Source organism: Sceloporus occidentalis, unplaced genomic scaffold (genome assembly GCF_023333645.1).
Source record: "Sceloporus occidentalis isolate IW3139 unplaced genomic scaffold, rSceOcc1.0.p SCAF_3, whole genome shotgun sequence".
In the NCBI taxonomy this organism is placed as follows: Eukaryota; Metazoa; Chordata; class Lepidosauria; order Squamata; family Phrynosomatidae; genus Sceloporus; species Sceloporus occidentalis.
This window is the reverse complement of record NW_028316983.1, coordinates 230,607-247,471: the sequence shown is the minus strand read 5'-3', so window position 1 is coordinate 247,471 and position 16,865 is coordinate 230,607. Positions and strand designations below refer to the sequence as shown.

The following is a 16,865-nucleotide window of genomic DNA, read 5'->3' as shown; positions in this document are numbered from 1 at the left end:
CTGGATGGCCATCTGTTCTCACAGGGGATGCTTTGCTATGGCTTTCCTGCCTGGCAGAAGAAGGGGCTCGGACTGGATCAGGGCCCTTCTTGGGGTCTAGTCTAACTCTACGAGTCAGAAGAACCGGGGAGACCCTGCAGCCCCTTTGAGGCTCCTCCCTGAAGGAGAGGCGTTGCCCCCTGAGCCTCTCTCTGCTGGCTGGGCCTCTGATCGTCCGAGGCTCCGGAGCTGGAAGACTGGACCCGCGGCGAGGCAGCCCCAGTCCCAGCCCCAGCCCCGCTGCTCCTGCTCCGCCTTCCCTGCAGGGGCTCTCCCTTGGAGAGGCAGGCAGGCTCGGTCCCGGAGGGAGGGAGGCAGGCGGCTGCAGGCCCCGCCCGGCCCGTCCTCTGTGGCCCTGGGCGGCGGGGAAATGGAAAGCGAAAGCCCGGAGCTGCCCTTGCTCCGGAGAAACGAAACTCATCGGGGCTTCGGCTGCTGGAGAGCAGCAGGAGGAAGGCAGCCTCCTCCGCTCTCCTCGCCGCCGCCGCCGCCGCCCGGGGGCCATGGAGGGCCGCCGCCGCCTCCGCCTGCGCCCAGGAGGAGGAGGAGGAGGAGGAAGGGGCCCGGCAGGTGAGCAGGGTCCGGGGCCCAGGGCAGCCTGCCTGCCTGCCTGGCTGCCATCCCCGGTGCCTTCAACTCAGTCTTGCCAGTCTGGTCCTTTTGGGAGCCTTGGTGTGCTTTGGGTGGTTGGTTTCCATGGGAACGGTGAGCGTTGAAAGAAGTCTTTGAGGGGGGATTCGGTGAGTTTGGGGAGTGGTCTTCCAGGCTTCTTGGCAAGACTGCCCTTGGCCCTCTTCGGGGGCAGCAGCAGCAGCAGCAGCAGGCGGCCGGAGCTCCAGACCAAGCCGCCTTCGGGCAGAGAAAGGCCGGCAGGAAGCCTCCTTTCCAAAGCAAGGCGGCCCGGCGGCGAGGGAGGAGGGCTGCCTGGCCTTCCAGGCTGAGGCTGGCAGCAAGAGAGTCCGGGAAGCCAGGAGGCAGCGGAGGGGCCACTCCTCTGCCTCTGCAGCCGCCGCCTCTCTTGCTTTTGGGGGGCCCTCTCCCCCAGGCAAGGGAAGAGAGGCTTCCCTTGGCCACCGAGGGCCCTAATTCGGCCCTTCTTGCTTTTGCAGAGCAGCGCCAGGAGTTGCCCGGCAGAGGAGCCTTCCATCCCAGAGGGGCCCCCGGGGGCCTCCATCGTGAGCCAAGGATGGGAAGGAGGGGTGCGGGCGCTTCTGGCTGGATCCTGCCCCCGGAGCCCCAGAGGAACCTGCCAAGAGGAGGAGGTGGCACTGGCCCCCAGGGAGGAGGGCGCCCATCTCCACGGGGGGCTGCTAGGCAGGGCCTGCCACACCGGAGGATTGGGGCCCCTTTCCTAGAGGAGCTCCTCCAGAAGGAGCCCTCGGAGGTGGCCATCACCCTGGCATCCAGCCCGGGCCTGGAGGAGGCGCTCTCCCAAACGGCCCTCCGGCCGCGCTTCCTGCAGCTGCTCTGCCAGGCCCTCCGCAGGGCCTGCTCCTCCCGCACTGACCGGCACAGCATCCAGCGGCTCCTGGGCCTGGTGAAAGAGTCGGCCTTCCTCCGCCTCTGCCTCCCACAGTACGTGGCGGGGATGCTGACCGAGACCGTCCCGGCCGTGCGGCACCAGTACCCCCAGCACATTGCCGACATCGTGGCCCTAGTCCAGGAGCTGGCCGGCGTCTTCCCGGCCAGCTCCATCCAGAGCGTGGCCATGCTGATGTCCCTCCTGCCAGCCTCCGTCAATGCCCTGCGGGCCTCCGGGGTGGACTTTGCGGAGGAGGCCGAGCGGGAGCTGGAGCGGGTCCAAGCCTACGTCCAGCACCTGCAAGAGCGGCGGCGGGAGGGCACTCTGCGGGTGGACAGCCAGACCCGGGTTGGGGGGGCCCCCGAGGGGGAGGAGGGGGACTACCGGGCCATGTCCATCTTCCCCACCTACCAGGAGCTACACCAGGAGGAGAGGCCCTTCCTGCGGCCCAACACCCTCACCCAGCCCTACGAGGGCCCCGGGGTCTACCTGGAGACCCACTTCCGGCTCCTGCGGGAGGACTTTGTCCGGCCGATGCGGGAAGGGATCGTCCAGCTCCTCCAGTGCGCAGAGCAGCGAGGGCTGAGGCAGAGGAGATTTGACGACATCCGGGTCTACTTCAATGCTCGAATCCTGGCCCCCACGTGCTCCGCCACCGGCATTGAGTACAAGGTGCAGTTCGACACAAAGCCGCTGCGGTCCGTCCGGTGGGAGAACTCCAAGCGGCTCCTCTACGGCTCCCTCATCTGCCTCTCCAAGGACGGCTTTGAGACCTTCCTCTTCGCCACCGTCTGCCACCGGGAGAGCCGGGAGCTGCAGGAGGGCCTGGTCCACCTCTCCTTTACTGAGCACAGCCGGCCCCTGCTGGCCGAGGCCTGGCCCTCGGACTCCTTCCTCATGGTGGAGACGGCAGCCTACTTCGAGGCCTACCGGCATGTTCTGCAAGGCCTGCAGGAGCTGCGAGAAGAGGAGCTCCCATTCCAGAGGTACATCGTCCGCTGCGAGGCTGAAGTGGCCGCCCCCGGCTACCTCAGCGGGTCCGGCAGCACCTACAACCTCCACTGCCTGGTGGGGAAGCCAGAGGAGGAGGAGGAGCACAAGCAAGGCGACATCTCTGCGGTCAACATCCTGAACCCGCAGCAGTGGCCGAGCAAGGAGGCCCTGGGCCTGGACGAGTCCCAAAAGGAAGCCCTATGCCTGGCCCTCACCAAGGAGCTGGCCATCATCCAGGGGCCCCCGGGGACAGGTGAGGTGGGCAAAGGCTCTTCTCTGTGCCTTGGTGGCACTGTGGTTAAATGCCAGTCCTGCAGCTACTCACAGCCACAAGATTGTGAGTTCGATCCCAGGCAGGACTCCAGGGTCGTCAGCCTTGCATCCTTCCAAGGTTGCTAAAATGAGTACCCAGCTTGTTCTGGGCAATTGGCTTACAGATTACCCGCAGCTTAGGGAGTGCTGAGTCCACTGGTAAGCAGTGCAGACATGAATAATCTTCCTATATTCTCTGGGCCCCAGCAGGGGGTTGGGGGGGGGTCCTGCTGCCTTGCATCTGGTGACCCCTGAGGAAGAGGCTCCCAGAGAGGCAGGGAGAGCAGCTGCCCCAGGATCTTTTCTGGATCTGTGGCCGAGGCAGGTTTGGTTTTCTGTCCTCCCCCTGAGAAACATGGCCAGGGTAAGGGTGGCTGCATGGCGAGAGGAACAGTGTGGTGGGTGCATGATGGGTCTCCTTGTCCCCCTTGGCAGGGAAGACATACGTTGGGCTGAAGATCGTGCAAGCTTTGCTGGACAACAATGCTGGCTGGGGCAGGTCGCCCATTCTTGTCGTCTGCTACACCAACCATGCTCTGGACCAGTTCCTGGAAGGTGCCCAAATGCACGCACGCATGCATTGAGTGCCCCCCTTCCCTCCTCTGCCCATGGCAAATGGGCACAGTGACCGCCCTGCCTGCCTGCCCTTTCACGGCCCTCCTCTTTCCTCCCCAGGGATCCATGTCTTCCAGAAGAAAGGGATCGTCCGCGTGGGCGGCAGGAGCAAGAGTGAGAGCCTGAAGCAGTTCACGCTGCAGGAACTCCGGAGCCAGGGCCAGTTTCGGAAGGATCTGCCCCACCACCTGCGCACGGCCCACTTCAGCGTATGTGGAGGGGTGGTGAGGGGCAGGCCAGACAGTAAATCAGAGGGACTAGATTAGCTGGCTCTCTGGACCGCTGTCAGTGGGAGGGGTGGAAGTGCCCTTGGCGTCAGTGGGAAGCAGCACGGGGGGACCTGAAGCAGAAGCAGCCACCTGAACTGGCCAAAGGCTCTGGCAAGCATCGTTCGGGGCCCTCAACTCCTGGCTGCCAGGCCCTGCGGAGCTCCAGCCACTGACCACTCCTCTTCCCTGGAGGCAGGTGTCCAGCCAGATGCACGAGGCCCAAGTCCAGCTGACCAAGGAAGCGGCCATTCTGGAGTGTGGCCTAAATGGAGTTCTTCATGAACGCCACCTGCGAAACTGCATACTTGACCGCCACTGGGAAAGCCTGGCGGGGGGCTGGGTAAGGAAGACCTCTGGCGGGCCCCCGTGAATTGATGGTGGGGGGCTCAGTGCCTTATCATGGATGCAACTAGTGACATCACTAGCGGGGTTCAGAGCGTACCAGGTGACACCCTAAAAGGGGGGGTGACACCACTGCTCCTCAAACATCTGTATTTTGCCAGAATCAGGCTGTGGCAGTCACCTGCTTCTCTTTAAAAGGCTTTAAGAGATGGTGAGAGTGAAGCTCAGTGGAGGAGAAAGGAGAGCCCACCCCCCATATTTTTAAATTTTAATGATTTTAATTTAATTTTTTAATTTCTTTAAAAAATGTTTAAATTCTGTTTAGATTTTCTTTTTGAAAATCACATTTTAACCAAATCTTTGCTGTGTATCTGTAAATACTGTACATCTAGGTTGTTATATGATATTGTAATTTGAAGATATAATTTTAATTTTGCTAGCTGTGCATATCACAATTACTGGCATATTACATTCAGTGGCATATGGGAATTACAATTTACCAGTGACATTAGTGCAAAAAAGCATTCCTAAGGATTCTGTATGGGGTGAAATGGGAGGAGGTCAAGGGGAGGGTGGCACCATGAGTGACCGCACCGGGTGACCCCAACCCTTGGGACGTCACTGGAGGGAAGGAGGGGCAGATGTAGAGGAAGCTGCCCCTACACTCACTGTGGCTCAGGGCTCAGCCCCAACCCCAAAAAGACCCAAAGGGAAGAACAGTGGGGCTGGGGGGCCAGGGCATTCTTCTCAGCCTGAAGAGTGGCAGGGAGGCACCACTCCCCCAGGACACACTGCCAGTGCTCAGTTTCATCTGAGTAGAGGTCACAGGAGGGGTGTGTGCACAGAGGCCGCCACCAGACCTCCAACAGGGCAAGGGGTGGCAACTGCCCTTTCCTGTGACTGTCTTTCCTGAATCTACTCAACTCCTTTGCTGCTGATCCAAGAGGAGGGGGCCTAGCCCTCTGCGCCCCCCCCCCCCATGCCTGCATGAATGTCCTTCCTTGCTTCAGGATGAGGACTGGTTGAATCCCAAGGGCTCCCTTATCCTGGAGTGGCTGGGCCTAGGCGCCACACCTTTTGCCCGCAGTGCACCAGACCCAGAGGAGGCTGAGCCACCAGGTATGCCCTTCCCTCCCCATCCCAAGAGGAGCTTGGCTGTCCCTCCCCCCTGCCTGGGGGAGAGGAGCCCCTTCCTCATGGCACAGCTGCCCAGGGTGCCTGGAAGGAACCCGCAGGGGTCCCAGCTCCCCATGCCCACTGGCCTCCTGGATCCTGCAGGGGCTCCAGAAGAGGAAGAAGACCCAGAGGGAGAACTGTTGGCCATCCCAGAAGAGGCGGCACTGATCCAGGAAGAGCGCCTGCTAGACAGTGACCAGCGCCAGAGGCGGCCGCGGCCCCCAAGGGAAGTGGCTGAGCTGGAGAACCTCTTTCTGGCCCTGAGGCTGAAGGGGGAGGCGGAGGACGAAGCAGACAAGCAGCAGGCAGGCAAGGAAGGCGTGTGGCAGGTAAGCTGCGCCACTTTGCGTCAAATATTAGGGAGGGATGGGAGCAGGATCTTCACCTCCATCCTCTCCCACTCCGCGGGGCTCTTCCACTCCAGATCCAGCCCGGCCAAAAAAAGAAAATTAAACAGCGGGTGAAAGCCGAGCTGCAGAAGCAGGACAGGATGACCGAGGCGGAGGCAGAGGCTGTCCAGGACATCTGGAGCCTGGACTGGGGGTCTCGCTGGCGCCTCTACAGGTAACTCTGCTCCCTAGGTGGGGGTGGGGTGGGGGTGATGTCCCTGGGCTGGCGCTTAGCGCCCCGACCTCTGCCTGCCCTGCTCCTTTCCCAGGCACTGGGTGCACAAACACCAGACAGAGATCCGACGCAAAATTCTGAGGCACGAGGAGAGTTACCAGGTGGCGGCAGACCGGCTGGCTGAACTGCGTCTCCAGGAGGACCTCTGGGTCTTCAAGCAGGCACAGATCGTGGGGATGACCACCACAGGTAAGGAGCAGCAGGAGGGTCCAGATGAAGTGTCCCCACGTCCGGGAGTGCCTACCTGTTGCGCAAGATGCCCTATTCTCCTATTCCTCCTCTTGCCTCCAGGAGCAGCCAGGTACCGGCAGGTCCTGCAGGAGGTGGGTCCACGCGTTGTGGTCGTGGAGGAGGCGGCCGAAGTCCTTGAGGCCCACACCATCACCACCCTGAGCAGCAGCTGCCAGCACCTCATCCTCATCGGAGACCACCAGCAGGTAGGGCCGCCGGGGCCCCTTTCCCTCTCTGTGGGCACCTTTGGTGGGCTGGGTATTCCCCCAGGCCCTCAGATATCTTCCTTTGCAGCTGCGCCCCAGTGCCAACGTGTATGACCTGGCCAAGAACTTCCACCTGGAGGTCTCCCTCTTCGAGCGGCTTGTTAAGGCAGGCCTCCCATTCATCCGACTCAATTTCCAGGTGAGGAGCACTTGGGGCCTCTTGGGGTCATGTGCATTTGAGGGATGTCTTTCTCTGATAAGCAAACCTATTGTGCATACCTATGCGTGTGCCCCCTGCATTGGCAACAAGGAACTCCCTGTGGGCTCTACTTCATGGCTAGGCCTGCTCTCCTGGTGCTGCTGCTCACCTCGCCTGGTGTTAGAGGCTGCCCACTGGGCCCCTGAAGAGAGCAGCCAGGTGTGGGAGACCTCCTGAGAAAGAAGGAGATCCCTCCTCCTCCTCCTCCTCCTGTTTATTCCAGGCAGCAGCCACCCAGGGCTTGGGAAGTGGCTTATGTATATGCACAGCCCCCACCACCCAAAGTAGGCTTCATGACAGTTCTATTGCCCCCTGCCATGTGCGTAAACCTGCCTGGTTTTGCAGCATCGCATGCGGCCAGAGATTGCCCGGCTCCTCACACCCCACATCTACCAGGACCTGGAGAACCACCCATCTGTACTCCAGTATGAAAACATTAAGGTGAGTCCTCCTCTGAGGCATTGTTTCTTCCCCCAAATAAAAGGATTATTTGCTCCTAAACTGGGGCTGGTCTCAGCTACTCGCTGTCTCCCTCTCCCTTTTTTGGGGTGGTCGTGGTCCTGGAGCAAGTGGACAATGCCTGCTGTGGTCTGGGGACTTTGCCCTGATCCTGAAGAAAATGCCGCTAGACAGAGACCCTTTCTCTGTCCCTTGCCCCATGGCACTTTTCCCTCTCCAGGGCGTCTTGTCCAACCTTTTCTTTGTGGAGCACAACTTCCCGGAGCAGGAGATCCAAGAAGGAAGGAGCCACCAGAACCCCCACGAGGCCCACTTCCTGGTGGCCCTCTGCAAGTACCTGCTGTGCCAGGGCTACCTGCCCTCCCAGATCACCATTCTCACCACTTACACCGGGCAGCTCTTCTGCCTGCGCAGGCTCCTGCCAGCCAATACCTTTGATGGGGTAAAGGTCCATGTGGTGGACAAGTACCAAGGCGAGGAGAATGACATCGTCCTCCTATCCCTGGTGCGGAGCAACCCGGAGGGACGGGTGGGCTTCCTGCAGGCCTCCAACCGCATCTGTGTGGCCCTCTCCCGGGCCAGGAAGGGCCTCTTCTGCATTGGCAACCTGGGCATGCTGAGCCAGGTCCCCCTCTGGAGCAAGATCCTCCACACGTTGCGCGAGAAGGGCCAGGCCGGCCATGCCCTGGTGCTCTCCTGCCAGAACCATCCTGAGACCAGGACAGAGGTGGCCCAGGCCGCCGACTTTGATGAGGTTCCTGAGGGGGGCTGCAGCCGCCCCTGTGAGGCTCGGCTGAACTGCGGCCATGCTTGCACACGGGCATGCCACCCCTACGACCCCTTGCACCAGGAGTTCCAGTGCATGAAGCCCTGCCAGAAGGTGCTTTGCCAGGATGGGCACCGCTGCCCGGGGAGGTGCTTCCAGCCTTGTGGAAAGTGCAAGGTGAAGGTACCCAAGACCCTGCCCCAATGTGGCCACCAGCAGCAGGTGCCCTGCAGCACCCCTGCAGAAAAATTCTGCTGTCAGGAGCCATGCGGGCATGTCCTGAGGTGCGGACACAAGTGCAAGCTCACTTGTGGCCAGGAGTGTGCACGCCGCTGCCCAGAGATGGTCCCGGTCACTCTGATGTGTGGACACAGCCAAGAAGTGGAGTGCTCCACAGCAGCCGAGGTGAGGGATGGGAGACCTGTGCACTGTCAAGCCAAGTGCCCCAGCATCTTGGAGTGCGGCCACTTGTGCCCCGGATCCTGCCACTCCTGCTTTGCAGGCCGCTTCCACCAGCCGTGCCAGAGAGCTTGCACACGTCTCCTGATCTGTTCCCACAAGTGCCAGCAGCCCTGCACCAGCGACTGCCCCCCATGCCAGAGGCCCTGCCAGAACCGGTGTGTCCACAGCTGCTGCCAGAAGACCTGCGGTGAGCCCTGCCCACCCTGCATGGAGCCCTGCGAGTGGCGCTGCCAGCACTACCAATGCAGCCAGCTGTGCTCGGAGCCATGCAACCGGCCCCGCTGTGAGGCGGCGTGCCCCAAGCGGCTGCTCTGTGGGCACCCTTGTGCTGGAGTGTGCGGGGAACCATGCCCACAGAAGTGCCTTGTCTGCAACCGGGAGGAACTGACTCAGATCTTCTTTGGCTTTGAGGATGAGCCTGGCGCCCGCTTCGTACAGCTGGAGGACTGTGGGCACGTCTTTGAGACCCAAGGGCTGGACTGCTACATGGATGACCCTGAGGAAGAGGGGGCAGAGGAGCAGAGCATGGCCGTGAAGCTAAAGGTCTGCCCGGCATGCCAGACGCCCATCCGGAAGAACCTGCGCTATGGGGCACTGGTGAAGAAGAGCCTGGCGGAGGTAGAGCTGGTGAAGGGCAAGATCCAAGGCCGCCCTGAGGAGATTGCATCCGGTGTCCAGAGGCTGAAGGTGGCCTTGGAGGAGAAAGACATCCTGAAGAACTACATGCCGAAAGAATACGAGCAGCTGCTTAAACAGCTGGAGGGGCCACCGGCCCTGTCCATCCAACGCCTTGGCTATCTGGAGAACCTCCTGGGCTTGTATGCCTGGCTGGCTGAGCTGACTAAGGCAGCCAAGAAAGGGTACTCCAGCGAGTGGGAGGGAGCCAAGCGGCGGCTGGCCGAAGTGTCCGGGTGGCTGCGCCGGCCCCGCCTCAGCTTCACTGGCCAGCAGCTGGACGAGATCCAGCGCGAAGTCCTGCGTCTGAGCTACCTGGTGGAGCTGCTGGGCATGTGCCAGGCTGCCCGGGGGCGAATGGACAACTCCGCAGAGGGGACGGTCAGCACCCTCCAGCGGCTCCTGGAGGGGCCTGGAAAGTTCAACCCAGACGATGAGCAGCTGGTCAAGGCCGAGATGGAGGCCCTGAAGGCGGTCCTGCCCACATCTGGACTGGGCATCTCCGAGGCAGAGAAGCAGCAGATCGTAGCTGCTGTTACCGGGACGTCCCGTGGCCACTGGTTCAAGTGCCCAAACGGGCACATCTACGTGATCACCGAGTGCGGGGGGGCCATGGAGAGGCGCCAGTGCCCAGAGTGCCAGGCAACCATTGGCGGTGGTAATCACCGGCTGGAAGCAGACAACCAGCTGGCTCCAGAGATGGATGGGGCGACTCACGCTGCCTGGTCAAACGAGGCCAACGACCTTCTCAATGTGGCAGTAGCGCTCAACTGGATGGACTAGGGGGGCTGTGACCACCCATCACCCTCCTTGTCCTCCTCCTCCTGGGGGCTGCAGCTTCCCTTTCCTTCCCCTCCCTGATGGCTCTTTTATTTAGCATGAAGGAGATCAGAAGCATCACTGAACCAGATGACTCTCTTTGCTCTCGTTTTAGAAAAGGATCCATTGCAAATCAGGATGGGAACAGCAGCGGCAGTCACTCTCCAGCCACCCAGATTTTTCTAATGCAAATAAACGTTTTTTGTAGCCACTCTTCCTCTGTCCCTCCGTTTTGTGTTTCTAAGCATCTGCTGCCTGTGGGCTGGAGGTCCCTGGCTGACCTGGCACTTCTAGTGGAGGGGGGCAGGGGTCTCTGACATAGATGCGGAGGGAGGTGATTTGGGGGTGAGCTGCACCATCGCCAGCCAGCCATGGAGGGGTCCCCTTCTTGCCTCTCCTCAGGGCATCTCTGGCCTCCCAGAAAGCCTCTCTGCTCATCTGGGGTTGCTCTGAGGTGGGGGGCCACACACCCCATCTCCCCCCCCCCACTGTTCCCTGCTCCTCTCTGAACCAGGAGGGGACCCTTGGAGGAGGACATGGCAGAACCCTCCCTTCCTCAACCCCCCTCCCCCATTCAATCGAGCAAAACTGTCAATTTCTGCCCTGTGAGTGAGGAGAGACCCCCAGAGACCCCCTCCCTTGATATTCTCTCCTCCCCATCCAGCCCACCCCAGAGGTGTTCCCGGTCCACTCCCATGGGCCTCTCTCTTTGGGGGAGACTGGCCCTTTGCCTCCCCAAGAATGATCGGCCTTAGCCTTGGAGGGGGGTCCAGGGGGCAGCCAGGCCTCATGCCTTCAGGGCCACCATTCCTGAGAAGGAAGATGGGGAGGGGGCTATGTGTCGGTCAGTTGCTTGGAGAAGATGGCGAATGGTAACAAGGGACAGAATTACACCTTCTTTGCCTCCGTCTTCTCAGAAATGAGGATAATGGAGCAGAGGACAGAATAAGTAAAGAGATAGTAGAGGAACACCTGGTTAATCTAAATGAATGTAAGTCTCCAGGACCAGATGAACTCCATCCAAGGGTATTAAAAGAGCTGGCAAATGTCATATCGGAGCCATTGGCAATAATAGTCTTTGAGGACTCCTGGAGAAGAGGAGAAGTCCCAGCAGAATGGAGGAGGGCAAACATTGTCCCCAAAAAGGGGAAAAGAGGGTCTCAACAATGATCCTCCAGTTAGTCTGACCTCAATCCCAGGAAAGATTCTGGAGCAGATCATTAAAGAGAGAGTCTGTGAACATCTAGAAGGCAATGCCATCATCACAAAAGTCAACATGGTTTCAGAGAAACAAGTCATGCCAGACAAACCTTATCTCTTTCTTTGATAAAATGAAGGGAATGCTGTGGATGTAGTAGATCTTGATTTCAGTAAGGCCTTTGACAAGGTTTCCCATGGCATTCTTGCAAACAAGCTTCTAAAATGTGGGCTAGACAAGGCAACTGTTACGTGGATTTGTAACTGGTTGACCGGACAAACCCAAAGGATGGTCAGCCATGGCTCCTCTTCATCCTGGAGAGAAGTGACCAGTGGGGTGTCCAGTGGGGCTCTGTCCTGGGCCCAGTTTGCTTTTCAGCATCTTTATCAAGGACTCAGATGAAAGAATAGGAGGCATGCTTATCAAATGTGCAGATGACACCAACTTAGGAGGAGTAGCTAATACTCCAGAGGACAGGATCAAGATTCAGAATGACCTGAATAGACTAGGTATAGCTGGGCCAAAGCTCACAAAGGGAACTTCCACAGGGAGAAATGTCAGGTCCTGCACTTGGGGCGGAAAAATGGGATGCGGAGACCTAGGGAGGGGCTTGATAAGCCTCGGCGCGAAAGAGAGCTAGGAGTCCAAGGAGAGCCCAAGTTGGACCTGAGTCAAGAGTGTGATGCGGCAGCTAACAAGGCCAATGCGATTCTAGGCTGGATCCATGGAAGCCTAGTGTCCAGACGGAGGGGGAGAATGGGTCCCGGAGAGAGGCGCTGTTTCCAAGGCGGGGCCGGTGCCCCCGGAGAGGGAGCAGGCCTTGGCTGCGGGGAGGGGCTCCTCCTGGCTCCTCCCCTTCCGTTGGCCGTCGACGGGGCGGTGCCTCTTGGCCCCGGGGGCGGGGCTTCATCGCCTGGCCCCTCCCCTCGGCCCCTGCCCCTCCCTCTCTCTCTCTCTCGCTTGCTGCCATGGCGGCGCCTGCGGAGGCCTCCCTGGGGTCCCTTCGGGGGTCTCTGGGGTCGCTGCTTTCGGGGCTGCGGGGTGAGGAGGCGCGGGAGGGGCCTAGGGGGGCCTTCTCTGGGGCTTCCGGCGCTCTGCAGGCGCTCAGAGGCCCTCCGCTGCTGGCGTCTCTTGCAGGCGGAGAGGCCCCCGGAGGAGAGGCGGCGGCGGCGGCGGCGGCGGCGTTCGAGGCGGGGCGCTTCTGGGCATCCCTCGGTAGGCCTTGGGGGGAAGGAGGGCCCCGGGGGCCTCCCAAAGGCCCGCCTCCCTGGGCCCTGGACCCTGGACCCTGACCGGGCTCCCCTTCCTTCCTTCCTCCCTCTCTCTCTCAGCGGGGGCCTTCGAGGCGGCCTCCCGGGAAGCCACCCAGCTCAGCCTGGCCTTCGCCCGGGAGCCCCCCGACGGAGAGGTAGGTAGGGAGCGGGAAGGGCTGGCGGTTGCGGGAGAGCCCCCGGGGGCGGCCCAAGAGGGCTGGGGCTCTGGCATTGTCCGCTGGCTCTCTCCGCAGGCGGCCGAGCGTCTTGCCGGAGGCGTCCAGCAGGCGGCGCTGGCGGCGGCCTCGGTCTACTACCAGCTGCCCAAGGGCCAAGGTGAGCAGGGGCCTGCCTGGGGGTCGCGGGGGTCGGGAGCCAGGGGCCTGGCCCGGCTCCAGAGGGCTGACCCTCGGCCTTGGCCTCCCAGGGACCACGCTGCGCAAGGCGGTGCGCGATGCCACGCTGGAGATGCTGGAGGGCCTGGTCCAGCTGACGGAGGCCATCCTTCGGGCGCCAGGGCTGCGCAGGTGAGACCTTACAAGCCTAGGACCCTGCCCCAAGAAGGGCCCCTTCTTCTGCCATGCAGGAACTCTCCGTCAAAGCACCTCTTCCTCCCTCCCTCCCTTCCTTCCTTGCCCTTGTTGCAGTGTCTCTCGGGAGCAGCTGGTCTCCACCGGAGGCGTCTGGGAGGCCTGCGAGCGCGTCTCTGCCCTGCCTCGAGGTACGCTGGCCAGGGTGGCTTGCGGGCAGGGGACTGGCGGCTGCCCTTGGAAGTCGGTGGCAGGGGCAGCCGTCCCCCTCTGGGTCCTGGGGCACACGCGCAGGGGCTCCTTTCTCCCTTTTCGGCACAGATAACCAAGCGGCGGTGGCCTGGGTCCTTTCCTCCTGCCTGGGGGTCGTGAGGGATGCCCTGGAGGAGATGGAGCAGGTATGGGGAGCTGGCAGCTGCCCCCCCAGGGCCCAGGGAGGGCTGGGGCAGAGTGGGTGCCACCCAGAGAGTGCTGCTGCCAGGCCTGGGGGGCTTCCAGCAGGGGGCTGCCATCAGAGCAAACGGCTATTCCGGGGGAGGGGGGGTTGCAAGCAAGGCAGACCAGGCTCCTGCACCTTCCCCACCGGCTGGAGGGCAGAAAGGGGAAGAAGTGCCCGCTGGTCATGACCCGGTAGGTGGCTTATTTTAGAATTAGAATTGGCTCAAATCATCCTCGTCCTGTGCTTTGGGGTCCAAGCGCCAAGCCCTGCCTCCCCTCATGAAAAGGCTTGGCAAAAGAGGGAACTTGGCCCGCCAGCAGCTGGGCCTCACCTGGCATCTTTTCCCACAAGGGCAGCCTGTTTGCCCAGGCGCTTGCTTGGCCTGCAGGCTCCTTGCCCACTTGCTTGGGTCTGGCTCTCTGTTGACCACTCACCAGGCCAGGAGGAGGGTGCCAGGTCCTCAGGGGGCATTGTGCCCCTCACCCATGTCTCCTGTGCATTCCCTGCCTGCCTGCCTTCCTGTTTATTGATCTTTTCCAACATGTTCAGTTGTGAAGTGCTTAATTCTATTTTGGGGGGGAGGGTTGGGGGATATGATTTGTATAGTTTTTAATGTTGGAAGCCACCCCAATTGCCTGAGTGCAGATGAGGCAGGCTATAAATAAATGTTGTTGTTGTTGTTATATTCCTCTCACCCCTGTTGCTCTCAGGGCTGCTGGGGAGGTTCTCCCGTGAGTGTTCCCTCTGGCCCCCTCCCACAAGGGCGCTCTTTGCGTGTCTTTGCGCACAGGCGCAGACGGAAGGTGGGGACCCTTACGGGGATGTCCTTGATGATGATGACCTTGGCACTCGGGGAAACCGGGACGTCTACTGGTCGGAGGCTGACCGGCGGCTGCTGGGCCCCTGCCTGGGGCTGGTGAAGTCCGCCAAGGCCTGCCTGAAGAAGGTCCTGGGGGCAGTCAGGGCCCATGGCCAGGTGGACACAGCGGAGCAGGTGGCCCAGCTGGATGACCTCGCAGACATTGCTGGAGATGTTAGTCCAAGGTGAGGCTCTTGTCAGGGAAAAGGAGGCAGCCTGGCAGGTGGGTGGCTCTCATTGCAAGAAAGCATTTTGACCAGAAGAGATGCTGGGTGCAGCATGGACCACCTTGGTGGACTCTTGTTCCTCAAGAGGTTCCCAAGGAATGCCGTAGCCATGGGGCTGGGCTACATGACTGCCCCACTCTCAGGGAAGGAGGGAGGGATGCGTACATGCAGGTGGCTTGAGGCATAGTGGCCAAGCCCTGTTAGCCCGTTGCAGCAAGAACAACCGAGGGTCTTGTGGCAACCTGAAGGCTGCCAGGGGCCACGTGCCACAGAGCTCCCCTCTTGTTCTCCCAGGAGCAGGAGCCTTTTGTGATGGAAATGAAATGCAAGGTGGGCTGAGGCTGACAGGAAGGGATCTGGACCTATGTGGCTGATAGGGGGTACTCATCACTCCCTTGCCGCCCCTGAGTCTAGATGAGCCCATGGGGCATCAGAGGAAAGTGCAGGCTATGGATAGAGCGGCCCTGGGGTCTCTGTGTTTATCTCTGCAGCGTGGATGAGCTGGCGCTGAGCACCTACCCGCCTGTGAACCAGCTGACTCTGCGACTGAATGTGAGTGCCCCCCATAGCCCCACATTCCCTCCCGCATGCCCCAGCTGCAGAGGAAGCTGCTGGCAGGTCCGCAGGAGGGCAGGGGGCTCCCCAGGTGCTGAGCTTATGCTTCCCCTTGAGTGGAGACTAAAGTTGGGGGGGGCATTTGACCTTGGTGGCCATGGATCCCTGGGAGGGCCCAGATCCAGATTCAGTCAGTGCTGGGCTGTTTTCTGGGCATTGCCCTCCTCTTCTTCCAAGCAATTGGAGCCTCCAGGCGGAGGGGAGGCATAGTGCTGTGATACAGTGAGGAGAGTGGCCTGCCACTCCCCTTGCCTTTGGCATGGTCTCTCCTTGCTGCTCTGTCCTGGCCTTGCCCAGCTGGACTGGATTAAACCCCCTCCTGAAGTATCCGTCTGCCCCTGAGGAGGATGGGCTCAACCCCCTTTCTGTTCATTGTGATGGACAAGCAGAACCCACAACAGCTAAGGCAAGCGGTCACTGGCAGCAACAGAGACCACACAGCGCCACATGTGCCTCCCACACACGCTTCCCTCCTCCATCTCATACACGCAGATTGTAACCTCCCTACTCCTGAAAATCCCTCCCCAGCCCCAAACCAACCAGCTTGTGGGGAATTGCTTGGGAGGCGGGTCCCCTCAGTTTTAGTGCCCAGGGTCCTTGCCACACTGCCCCTTGGCCCAAGTGGGGCAGGGCCTTGGGTGCCCATCCATGAGGGGCTGGACCCTGGCATCCTGGGCCCTTTCTTGAACTCTCCTATTCTTGTCTCTAGGCGGCAAAACTGGCATCTGTGCTGAAGAAGATGCTGGAAATCACCAGGTGAGCATCGGGGGGGGGGGGGGGGGGAAGGGTGGTCAGAAGGGGCTGAAAGTGGGGGCTTACTCTTCCTACCCCTTCCGCATCCTGGGGGCCCTTCTGCCCAAGGGGTGAGCCTCCTGCGGGAGGTCATTTTGGTGGGCTCCCCAATTTCCCTCTCAAGGTCCTGCCTGCCCTTCTCCACACTGGTGAACTCCAGGGATGACTGGGGGGGGGGCGCTCTGGTTGTGGGCTGGGTCTTGGATGGGGGCTGCACTCACACCCTTTCACTGCCTCTGAGGGTCACTCGCTTTCTCTCATCTGCCGCAGGGCCAGCCACGTTTGCCCACCATCCGAGGAGGGCTGGGTGCAGTTCCTTGCAGGCGCAGTGGATCACAACCTGGACAGAATCAAGGGCTTGACTCAGGAGCTCCTTTGAGGGGGCAAATGGACTCTTGGTGGTTGTTCCTGGGCTGACCAGCCAGCCCTCCAGCCTCCATAGAAGCCCGCCACCGGCTTCCCAGGATTCAGCAGCAGCAGCAGAGTGATGGGGCTCCTGGGTGACAGAGAAACTGCTGCTGCAGCTGCTGCCACCGCCTTGGGTGTATATGGACGCTTGGGTCCATGGCAATAAAGGGCAGGCAGGGCTGCTGTCGGCCCTGATCCTGTGCAGGAGCCAAGCCTGTGTCCTCTTATTTGGGAAAAACCTTGTACACTCAGCCCTTCTTATCCACGGATTTTTTATACACGGATTCAAGCATCCACAGCTTGAAAATGTTCAAAATATAAGTATAAATTTCAAATGTGAAACCTTGATTTCCCATTTTTTGTAAGGGACACCATTTTGCTCTGTCATTATATTTAGTGGAACTTGAGCATCCACGAATTTTGTTATCCACGGGGGACCCAAGAACCAAACCCCAGCGGATAACAAGGGTCCACTGTAATTATCTGTGCCCTGGAGGTGGGCTCCCCCCCTTCTTTTTCAAAGCAGAAGTGGGCAGGGAGGGTCAGCTGCAGTGGGGTGCTCCTGTGGGTTTCTGGCACTGGGGGCATGAAAAAAAGTTGGTCTAGATGGCCCTTTGGGGTCCCTGTCACAAGCTTCCGGTCTAAAAATTCCTCTCAAGCCGAATAACCAGCCAAAGGGAGGTAGAGAGGCGCTTCTTTCTGCCAAGCAGGATCAAACCCATTGAAGCTCACTCTTCCCGGTGGAGGGGGGGATCAACCACAGGGAGCCGATTCT

At 60.5% G+C, this 16,865-nt stretch overlaps 2 protein-coding genes across 5 annotated transcripts; both read left to right on the top strand.

The window, feature by feature from the left end:
* The first annotated feature begins 527 nt into the window (after positions 1 to 527).
* On the top strand, positions 528 to 9,983 carry LOC149315367 (NFX1-type zinc finger-containing protein 1-like). Of its 2 annotated transcripts, XM_089513362.1 has the most exons (13): positions 528 to 609; positions 1,149 to 2,807; positions 3,302 to 3,421; positions 3,542 to 3,690; positions 3,947 to 4,090; positions 5,103 to 5,211; positions 5,371 to 5,597; positions 5,693 to 5,832; positions 5,927 to 6,081; positions 6,184 to 6,329; positions 6,418 to 6,528; positions 6,934 to 7,029; positions 7,268 to 9,983. In XM_089513362.1, exons 1-13 carry the CDS (start codon positions 543 to 545, stop codon positions 9,731 to 9,733), a joined length of 5,589 nt encoding a protein of 1,862 aa, XP_089369488.1. In that variant the 5' UTR covers positions 528 to 542; the 3' UTR covers positions 9,734 to 9,983. The 2 variants fall into 2 exon arrangements, with proteins under 2 accessions (XP_089369488.1, XP_089369487.1); XM_089513361.1 differs by having other exon boundaries at positions 5,103 to 5,597.
* A 1,925-nt stretch (positions 9,984 to 11,908) lies between these two features.
* LOC149315366 (cyclin-D1-binding protein 1 homolog) lies at positions 11,909 to 16,432 on the top strand. Of its 3 annotated transcripts, XM_089513359.1 has the most exons (11): positions 11,910 to 12,008; positions 12,105 to 12,182; positions 12,299 to 12,375; positions 12,475 to 12,556; positions 12,648 to 12,747; positions 12,868 to 12,941; positions 13,072 to 13,148; positions 13,980 to 14,233; positions 14,767 to 14,827; positions 15,600 to 15,646; positions 15,953 to 16,432. In XM_089513359.1, the coding sequence occupies exons 1-11, from the start codon at positions 11,936 to 11,938 to the stop codon at positions 16,059 to 16,061; spliced, it is 1,032 nt and encodes a 343-aa protein (XP_089369485.1). In that variant the 5' UTR covers positions 11,910 to 11,935; the 3' UTR covers positions 16,062 to 16,432. The 3 variants fall into 3 exon arrangements, with proteins under 3 accessions (XP_089369484.1, XP_089369485.1, XP_089369486.1); XM_089513358.1 differs by lacking the exon at positions 13,072 to 13,148 and having other exon boundaries at positions 11,909 to 12,008; positions 13,900 to 14,233; XM_089513360.1 differs by lacking the exons at positions 12,105 to 12,182; positions 13,072 to 13,148 and having other exon boundaries at positions 11,921 to 12,008; positions 13,900 to 14,233.
* The last annotated feature ends 433 nt before the right edge of the window (positions 16,433 to 16,865 follow it).

What these genes read in the sequence shown, in the direction of transcription:
- LOC149315367 (XM_089513361.1), top strand. Translation starts at nt 543, where the DNA reads ATGGAGGGCCGCCGCCGCCTCCGCCTGCGCCCAGGAGGAGGAGGAGGA. An exon ending in AAAGCCTGGCGGGGGGCTGG is followed by an intron (nt 4,091 to 5,102) that starts GTAAGGAAGACC and finishes TCCTTGCTTCAG; the next exon opens with GATGAGGACTGGTTGAATCC. An exon ending in TCATCCGACTCAATTTCCAG is followed by an intron (nt 6,529 to 6,933) that starts GTGAGGAGCACT and finishes CTGGTTTTGCAG; the next exon opens with CATCGCATGCGGCCAGAGAT.
- LOC149315366 (XM_089513358.1), top strand. Translation starts at nt 11,936, where the DNA reads ATGGCGGCGCCTGCGGAGGCCTCCCTGGGGTCCCTTCGGGGGTCTCTG. An exon ending in GGGAGCCCCCCGACGGAGAG is followed by an intron (nt 12,376 to 12,474) that starts GTAGGTAGGGAG and finishes CTCTCTCCGCAG; the next exon opens with GCGGCCGAGCGTCTTGCCGG. An exon ending in CGGGCGCCAGGGCTGCGCAG is followed by an intron (nt 12,748 to 12,867) that starts GTGAGACCTTAC and finishes CCCTTGTTGCAG; the next exon opens with TGTCTCTCGGGAGCAGCTGG.